General features: G+C 37.4%; 1 protein-coding gene across 3 annotated transcripts; it reads right to left on the reverse strand.

Moving 5' to 3' along the window:
- Positions 1-540: 540 nt before the first annotated feature.
- LOC135252722 (ras-related protein Rab-31-like) lies at positions 541-8,490 on the reverse strand. 3 transcript variants are annotated; one of them, XM_064331150.1, is made up of 8 exons: positions 8,257-8,490; positions 7,636-7,715; positions 7,359-7,472; positions 5,454-5,535; positions 4,408-4,479; positions 4,202-4,308; positions 2,793-2,902; positions 541-2,302 (listed from the first exon to the last, which is right to left on the reverse strand). In XM_064331150.1, exons 3-8 carry the CDS (start codon positions 7,373-7,375, stop codon positions 2,205-2,207), a joined length of 486 nt encoding a protein of 161 aa, XP_064187220.1. In that variant the 5' UTR covers positions 7,376-7,472; positions 7,636-7,715; positions 8,257-8,490; the 3' UTR covers positions 541-2,204. The 3 variants fall into 3 exon arrangements, with proteins under 3 accessions (XP_064187220.1, XP_064187221.1, XP_064187219.1); XM_064331151.1 differs by lacking the exon at positions 8,257-8,490 and adding an exon at positions 8,072-8,090; XM_064331149.1 differs by lacking the exon at positions 7,359-7,472 and having other exon boundaries at positions 8,257-8,488.
- Between the last annotated feature and the right edge of the window lie 1,154 nt (positions 8,491-9,644).

The following is a 9,644-nucleotide window of genomic DNA, read 5'->3' on the forward strand; positions in this document are numbered from 1 at the left end:
AGATTCTCTTTGTTATCACTGGAGCATGGATTGGTTTTAAAAGAAAATGGATCTTAAATCATTACATTTCTAAAGTGACCCCTAGAATGAAAAAAGTTGAATATGCAGTTACCTTAAAAATACATTTAATTTCTTATATATAACAGTATATAAATAACAGATTTGACAAGAATTCTGTTATTATGTTGTATTGTTATTGGTGTTAACACCAATCTATTTGAGAACACACAATGAACAAAGATACGCACTACTGCATAGAAATATGTTTAATACCACATTAACAGATGTAAAATGTTAACCATGTCAGCACAAACTATAGACATCATTAGAGACAGTCAAGCACACCAAAAATTCATATGCACATTAACTTAATTTGATTGACACATGCACATTTGTACCATAAGATACTAATCAGAAAGAGTACATTTTGTGCAAATCTTGCCATATTGCTGAAACCCACTGATGCCAACCACAAACAACAAAAATGGAAAGTGTGGCATTAGAAGGGCTCCATAAAAAATTCACTGACAAAACAAGATGTAGGGGTGAAATTGTTTATATTTTCAGATGACAAACCACTTAATTAGTACCGTCGTGTCCACACAATGTCTGTGTATGTAGGCAGTCTCATTTTCATCAGAAATGTAACACCATATGGTGATCGAATACTGAGCCAAGATCATATTCAGATTTTGTGTAAAATTGACAAGGATACATTAATTAGCTGATTCTGGATCAGTATTTGTGGGACTATCTACTCCAGCACTGTCTATATACATAGCACTGACTTTGAGCAGTTGGCATCATTGTCGTACAGCAATGTCACGTGACCAGTTATCAAACAATGTATGTTAACAGACATATGGACTAAATTTCAAATGCCTGTGCATAGCTTCTGTGTTCCTGAACATTTCTTCCTCAATTTACCAGGCTTAAATGTGATATTCTGCACATCACATTTGAACACTTGTACTAGTACATTTTCTAGGCTTTTCACCACCTTTGAAATGTGATTTTGTGATTTAAATAATAAGAATAGTAAACGGACCATCCACACACCAATCACCATAGCAGACAGACAAGAGGTGACCAGTAAGTAAATTGGATGTTTTTTATATATCACAACTAAAGCTCTGCAAAAAGAGATTCTACTCATGTTTAATTGGCCCCATTCTCCTTTTTCAAGGTGTATTAAATCAGAAATGGTAGCCAACATAACAGTAAATACAGGTTACAGTGACTGTATCTATTGTGTGTCTTTGTCTACCAGCTACCAGCATGGAACTCGAATGATCCATATAGTTTATGAATGAAAGGGGATGCAAGCAGAGGACAGAGTAAACATTAACCTGTATATTATCTAAAGATTACAGAAATACTGATGACAAAAAAAAGAATCAAAAGCATTCACTAAGTCATTCTAGATAATTCTGTACCTGGATATAAAAAACATTACAAAGTTCAACAATGAATTTCTACATTCAATTCATAATTAAATTATAAACATTATTTTCAGGCAACATCCTCCTGACAACTGAGTGTGTGGAATATGATAACACCCCAACCTTTTCTGCATTTGTAAACTGAAAGACTTTCATAGGTACTCTAGGGCACTTAACTGCCGCTGTCTGAAACCTGTGCCCATTCAATGCATGTAATCTGAAATTGTCCAATGAGCTTTAACTTTTGTCAGTGCAGAACACAGGCTAAAGCATACAAACTAGTGCCAGTGCGAAATCCTGCTCAACACATCGGGGAAGTTCACAGAAAAAGATACCTATTTGCAAATAAGTACCAAAGATGGAATGCTTCAAGGTGTGCTTTGACTTGATTTAGATTTTTCAATACACAATCTCTAACAGATAATAAAACTAGCTGAAACAAAACTAACTGAAACTACCTGTGAAATAACAGAATTAAGTCGAAATAAAAGGACACACTGTGATTATATTTGTCCTGGGTTGGACTAACTATATTTTTTGTACTTTCAACCCTCTGAGCAAGGTAGCAAGAAAATAGCAAGCTTAGTTCCACAAACTACTACACATAACCACATCCTGATGTGGCAACATAAATTACAACCCTGACGTGATGGGTCAGCCCTGACTCAGCAAGGCCCGGACAGCAAGCACGCAAAGTGTATCCAGTATGATCGTGGTTTACTTGCGATTCCGTACTGTTTGTTCCTGCTGTCATGTTTCCCACTAGCAACAGCGCCTATTTAGAGGCAACGGCTGCCGGCTCAGCTTAAAGGAGTCATTGCTTTCTACGTCTTGGGGGTCTAATGGTGGGATCTGCCGACCTGAAATAGAGATTCATCCATTATTATTTCATTTCTATACGCAAAATAGTAATATGATTGAAAAATATGAAGAATGGTGAGCAGTTGGTAAAATTAGCTCACCATGTGTTTTAAGGAAAATTGAACATTTCTGTATTTATACAGTTAACAGCAAATGACAGAGGAAAATAGGAAAAAAAATTGTACCTAGAAATCTACTGAGTACTGTCTACTGTCTAACAATAAATAGCTTAAATTGACTATAAATTAGTCTATTTTGGGGTCATCTATATTTTAGAACCCCAAACAAAATGTAATTCATATGAAATGCCTCTGTACTATTCAATTAAATAAACATGCAATTCTCAAGACAATGCAAACAATACAAGAGCTATTCACAGAAGTGGAGTTATATATTTGAAAATAATATCTCTTTTATGGGGTTTGTTCAATGAATCATGTGTCTTACAAAAGCAGATGACTAGTCAAGCAAATTTGTGGAAATATTTACTGATTTTCTTGAAAAGTTCTTCCACATTTATGGCACTTTTTGCACTGGTTTCAATGAAAATGGCCGCAATGGACTCAGCAAATTCCTTTGCTTCCTTCATAGGGACTTCCCTGTGAAATCAAATAGAAAATTCAGACGGAACAGCCCTGCATAACCCTTAACATGCCACAATAACATTATTGTTGAGTTTTTATATAGATTCATAAGAAGAAAAAAAACATTTTATCCCAAGGTTCAGCAGGGTTTCAGAGAGAACCTGAGTTTAGCAGTTAACACTGTCAGCACAGAAGTAACCAAATATCTAGCTGATCTTGGTACACTCAGCCTGCTTGTCTGAGGGACAATGCTGAGGAAAAAAATCAATTACTTGATTGACAACGCAGGGGGGCTCTTTGTAAACTAGCAAATTATTTTACGGGACACCACTTTAAAGAAGGCAGTCCCTTAGAACTTCACCCTTTGGTAAAACAAAAAAGACTATGTATAATCTGATCATGAATATTGCTTGTCAGTACTACTTCACAGACAACATGAGGTGCTGCACTTCCATTGCATTCTTGAGCGGCTCCATTAATATCAGAGATCTCCATAATCTTATGTTGAACGATCCAATACATCTGCGGGCAGCAGTGTAGTATAGCGGGTAAGGGCAGCAGTGGGTATAGTGGGCCTTGTAACCAAAAGGTTAAGGGTTCGATTCCTGCTGTTGTACCCTTGAGCTAGGTACTTAACCTGCATTGCCTCGGTACATATCCAGCTGTATAAATGGATGCCATGTAAAAAAAAATGATGTAAGTTGCTCTGGATAAGAGCATCTGCTAAATGCCTGTAATGTAATCTGTGCTATTTAACAAAATTGCCAATGTGTAGCCATGTTTTCACCAGGTCAGGTGTAGGCTATGCCATGTGAATACCATGGCTTGTCACTTCTTAAGATGCATTCTGCTTACTGTCCTCATGGTGTCCCTATAGCCACAGTATTTGGGCAACACACTCTATTTAATAACCCCACTGTGTAATCACACATTCTAATGAGACTGATATTGATTCCATTCACGTAAATACTGACCCTTCAGCCAAGAATGGTAAACCTAAGAATGGACAACCCTTCTGAGTGTGAACCTTATACAGTGCCCAGACTGAAAACCTCAAATGGAGAAAGCCTTTTCCTCTAGAAAATCCTACAATTTAATAATTGACCACACTCACAAGATAATGATTTACATCACAACAAACAATATTGCAAGACATAAATGTTATTTTATATTTAATATTTAAAACAAAGCTGGGAAGTTTGGGAGATTACTCAGTTTTTTTTATATATTTAGTGTACACAAAACTGATCCAATAATACCCATACTATACAATATCCAAAACTATAGTCACAAGCAAGCCACAGGAAACCATACCTGATATCACCCAAGTCAGTCTTGTTCCCTGCTATAGCCACAACAATGTCTTCTGGGCCATATTCTTTCAGCTCTTTCACCCACTTTTTCAGTGTCTGAAAGGAATCCTGCAAGACAGGCATACGTTACTTGGATGGCCTAGCATACCTCATCCCATGTGTTCAATGACAGTTACATAAAGCACAATGTGAATAAGCAGAGTTTACCAGCTTGGTGATGTCATACACAACAACTGCAGCTGCAGAGCCTCTGTAGTACATCGGGGCTAATGAGTGAAACTAAAAGAGGAAAAAATATACCATATGTTGAGCCACCTGATTGTGTCTGCACAAGTCCAAGCAATGCACAACAAACAGTTACACTGCAGTATTTAGCATTTGTGTTTGAAAATATACATTTTTTACGGTTATCATGCAATTGAAAATACTAAAGTTAGCCTTGATATTTTGCTAAAAAATTACAGTACCAATAAACAAAACCAAAAACCATTGGTTTTGAATGGCACCTCTGAAAATCCTGACCTGTCCCAGTAGCTCAGACATACGTTTTCTGGCCACAAATACATAATAGCTGCATATAGATAGATATATTATATCTGCCTATAAGTAGCAGATATAATCCAACGCCTAAAACTGCATGTGAAATATTTCAAAATGTTATTATACAAATATAATATTTAGTGTAACTGAATACAGTATTTTGCAATAGAAAGATGGAAATGTAGCAAGCTGAAAGAAGGAAGGGTGCCGTGTTGCAAATCAGAAACAGGCTGAACTGTGACCTTCAGTGTAACGGATATTTTATGCAAAATGTGTCATACTTTTCACAGCAAAACAGGAAAACAACACTATCCTAAAGTAAATAAATGCCCTGCTTGTTTTATGGCAATAAAGCATGTGCTACATACTGTCTCTTGTTAGTATCTAACAGACCATTGTTTAAAAAACCGCTGTACCTAGTGTTTTTAAAACTAAACAAATGATTTAATTCAAAGTTAACTGCAAACATGGGTCTTTGGATTTTTAAAAATAACATTTTTAAATTCATATTTATAATTATAATACTCATTACCTGGCATTTTGCCATGCAATTTTAATCAATGGCTACTCCTAAATACATACATAATGCTACTTATCACCAAAACTTAGATATGATGCAATGGGACCATGCAGTAATATTCTGAGCAATATTACACAAACAAACTTAAACTTACAACTTCAGCTTCTACAAATCAACAGTAGCTAATTATTACCCTCTCCTGGCCTGCTGTGTCCCAAATGAGGAATTTGTGAAGCTCATTTCCACAGGGAACAGTCTTGGTTAAAAAAGATGCTCTGTAAACATAAAAACCATACATTAGCCTTGATAATGTGAGCCTGTTGAAAACACAGCTGTAAACGAGGACTAGGGAAGTGCAGACAAAGCTCCACAGGGTTCACAAATAAATCACAATAGATGAAGAAGGCAGTATTGTAGAAACCTATATCACACCATGTGCAAGTGGGTTCCTTGCTTAAAATGTGTTGACACTAGATCACAGAGAGGGATCACTCTGTCAGACATGACTGTACTACATGAGGCTCACTGTTGTGACAAGATTTATGTTTAAAACATTCAAACCACAATAAAAACACTAGTATACAGGACACTGGTGTTGAGCAGTAATAAAAAAACAACATACAGTCACCAAGGTAGGGTATAGCAAGAAATATATTCACTCACGCTGAGTGTGTTCCATACACATCCACAGCACAATATGCAATGCTGTTAACTCAAAGACTGATAACTGCTTCCCAGAAATCAAAGGATATTTAACCTATTCTTACATAAAACAAGCAGATTGGATGAATAAATCTGGCACTACCAATCAGTCAGACTTACATCTCTCCCAGTTTCACTATCAGACACATAAAAAGCTCCTACACTGTGTTGGGTGTCCAGTCATAATCCTCCTTGAGTTCTCTCCATTGATAATGGTCTCAAGATATCCATCTCCTGACATGTGCATACTTCCGGAGAGCAAGTTTAAGCAATCCAAGGTCTGATGGTAGCACTAACCTCTAGCTGAACAATTACATGCATTTTCTTGCATGCACAATTTTTTGTCATGGTCCTGCGTTCCTGTCTGCGTTTTCCCTGTTGGGCCGCCAGATGGCGGCACTCCTGTTTTGTGTCCTGCTCCCCCTGTGTTAATTGTATGATTGTTTCCAATTGTCTAATCATTGTTTTCTGGCTGTCTCGTTTTCCCTTCCCCTTCCGTGGCCTGATTGTTCATGGTGCCCTCCTGTGTCTCGTCAGTGTGGTCTATTTAAGTTGCCCTCTTCCTTGACTCAGGTGCTGGATTCTTGCGGTATGTCTGCTTGTTCTGTGCTCCCCTCCTCAAATCTGCTCCATGCGTTCCGGTCTATGTTCTGGTTTCCTTGTGTTTGTTCCCTACTTGCGTATGTTTCAGACCCTTTGTACCTGCCTGCGTTTTTTACCTGCTTGTTCGTTCTGATTGTTTGTTCCTGAGATCTGTTTTGTTCCCGCCTATGTTTTTGACCGGTTTGTGTTTCTTACTTTGTTTCCGCTTGTGTGTTTCTGTGCGTTTCTGCCGTTTGTTTTCTGTACTAGTGTAGTTCTGTTTATTTTTTTGTTCCTAAGAATATTTTGAGTTTGTTGTTTTGCCCTTTGTGGCCTTGCCTGTTCCCTGTGTGTGTTTGCCTTTTTGTGTTAGTAAAATCTTTGTTAATTTTCCCTTTTTGAGTTTCGTGTTTTCCTTCCCCCACTCTGCGCCTGGGTCCCAGCACCCGTACTGTCACAATTTAATATTTCAGCAAAGTGTAAGTGGTGACAGGCCTCCTTCAAGCACAATACAAAAGCTACATTTATGCTGTCCTCTCAGTAGGGAGGTTGATCAGTGCGGTCTATCATAAAAGCCTGAATGAGTGAAAGCAAAGCCATGAATACAAACATGCTTTCTGACACTATTGCCCAAATTTTAGAACTTTATTTCCTTTAACCACTGCCGATAACATAAATTATGTCAAAAAGAACAAAATACTTTGTGTTATCTGTTGATCAAAGATAATGTGATTCTAAAGTGATTTTGAACATCCTGAGTCCCAGTACTTGTTTAACAGCATGTTTAAGCACTTGTGATACGGTAAAGGTAAACCTGCGATCAAGGCCCATCCATGCATTCAGCACCAGAACTCAGGGAAGATGCGTGGCAAATAATGGATTCCTGTGGCTGCCATGCTTTAATTTGTGAGGAATTTGCAGACATTGCCTAAAACCAGAATTCAGCATGAACAGGCCTCAGCCACAGGGAAGTAGCTTGGGCAATGTATTAGGCGAATAATGAGCATTACACAGGCATACAGTGTTACTAGCGTGCAAAAAGTTGTAGGCAGGGAATTTTCACTAGAATTCCAACAAGAATTCATCCTTACCCTATCGTTGGGCTTATGTTGTGATCAAATTGATCCTGTACAAAACGGCAAACAATACTGGACTTCCCGACTCCCGTATCCTACAGGAAGAGAACGTATATGTCACGTATACTTAGACAGACTAAAAGGCTAGAATGAAATTGCAAAGGATTCACAGACAGACAGTAGAGTGCAGTTGCTAAAGTACCTTGTTATACCTTCAAGGCATTATAAATAAAACATAATCTGGGCACGCAAATCTAATTAGCCTAGTTCACCATTAAATATGTCGGCTCTTATTCATTAGTTTAAAATTCAATTCAATTACATTTGTGTCAGAATAGGCAATTAAATAGCTACACTGATGAGATGTGAGTCTACGTCTGGTTTCACTGTTTGATACAATCCGTTTCATTGTCACCAACAAATAGTCGAAATAATTTCAATAGTTACTGACCGGTAGCCTAAGCTACATTGCTTAAAAGTCGATGTTGGCGCTGAAAATGAAAAGCAAATGTTACATTCCGGCTTCTCGGAAGTGTTTTTGAAAAAGAAAAAGGAAGCAAAAGCTGTCTCTCCGGAGGTTCCGTAAAATCGGAGACTGCAAAGCTGTAAAAAATAATCTCTGAACTTTTTACTTACCCCGAGAAGACAGATTTTAAGTTCCCTTATAGCCATTGTCTGCAGCTCCCTACGAATGATTACTCATTCTGGGTTGAAACTTTTTTTCTACTGTCCTTTTTTTCTACATTTTTTTTTAATTTTGCTTACATCAGCTTTTTCTAATTTACGTGTTTTTTCTTTCTCTCTAGAACTACCCAAGGGCGAGCCTCAACATCTTTCCAAAAATATAACGGAAACTATTGAGACCAACCCGACGGGCTGTCAGTCACGTGATATCTGATCGCCGACAGTGTGCTCAATAGCCTTCAGTCTACATGATAAAGAAACAAGAAAGGTGAAGTTGAAAGATACTTGCAAATAAACCTATTAAGTTTTCAAAGACCACCCAAATAACATTTGAAAGCTTTATAATTGCAATCGAAATTATGTTGCGCCAATAGCTAATTTAGAACTCAAACACATTCTCAGTTGTAGGCGAATAAACAATAACTAAACGGTCCATGACACTGTCACTTCAAAAGTTATGTCCGGTGACAGCTAGCGGGCCCACTATATTTACAAACTTAATTGAAAATAACTGGAGCCTAGAACACAAGGTTATCGTTCATGGACAGATATATTCTATGAATACTGGTGAATTGTTCGGAAAAATTCTTCCCTCAACGAGAAGGCACACCCATAAGCTGCTGTCACTGTTGGCTATTGTTTATTCAATAATGAATAGCTTCGTAATAGATAGCCAATGTTGCATAAGGTAAGGTGCACTATCAATTCTACATGTGTACAATGCATCGGAAACTGCTTGGCGATGTTCTTCATACTTGTGCTTTTAAATAAATAAATAAATTCAAACAAAAAAGATATATACCTAAATATAAGTCAAATACAGTTGCAACCTGTATTTTTAAAAATTTAATTTCCGCCCGTTCCTAAAAGTGATAAAAGGGATTTATTTTTGTATTAAGTAAAAGGTGCATTAGGGACTTCTGTTTTCATTTTTAAAGACATAGAAATTATTACAAATAAAATATCTGGAAATTCTTAACACGCATGTTTGAATTTGAGATATAACAAATGTTGTCAATAGTCAGTGGCCTTCAATAAGTTAATTAGCCTACATAAAGGGAATAAAGCAACAGTAGCCCATCTTTAAAATAATAATTCTAAATATACGCTAAGATTATGGTGAACTTTTGGCCTACTGAAACTGTTTTACATGACTGTTCAGGTGGCCTACTTTCACTGGAAACAAGACCAGGTTAAAACCTAGTATATGGCTGGACCTAACACACGTGATCCAGCCGACCAATGGTGTAACTTCATCACTCAGTCAGTCAGTCACTCACAGACATTCGTGTGTGTAGGGCTTGCCCCGCTGTTGCGGTCCAGCCAAAAATGATAGGCCC

This window comes from Anguilla rostrata, chromosome 4 (assembly GCF_018555375.3).
Source record: "Anguilla rostrata isolate EN2019 chromosome 4, ASM1855537v3, whole genome shotgun sequence".
Lineage (NCBI taxonomy): Eukaryota > Metazoa > Chordata > Actinopteri > Anguilliformes > Anguillidae > Anguilla > Anguilla rostrata.

Coding starts and splice junctions, on each gene's coding strand:
- LOC135252722 (XM_064331149.1), bottom strand. CDS start 8,292: ATGGCTATAAGGGAACTTAAAATCTGTCTTCTCGGG. Junction 7,716..8,256: donor TTAAAATCTGTCTTCTCGGG/GTAAGTAAAAAG, acceptor CTCTTCCTGTAG/GATACGGGAGTCGGGAAGTC. Junction 2,303..2,792: donor AGAACTTTTCAAGAAAATCA/GTAAATATTTCC, acceptor TCTCTATTTCAG/GTCGGCAGATCCCACCATTA.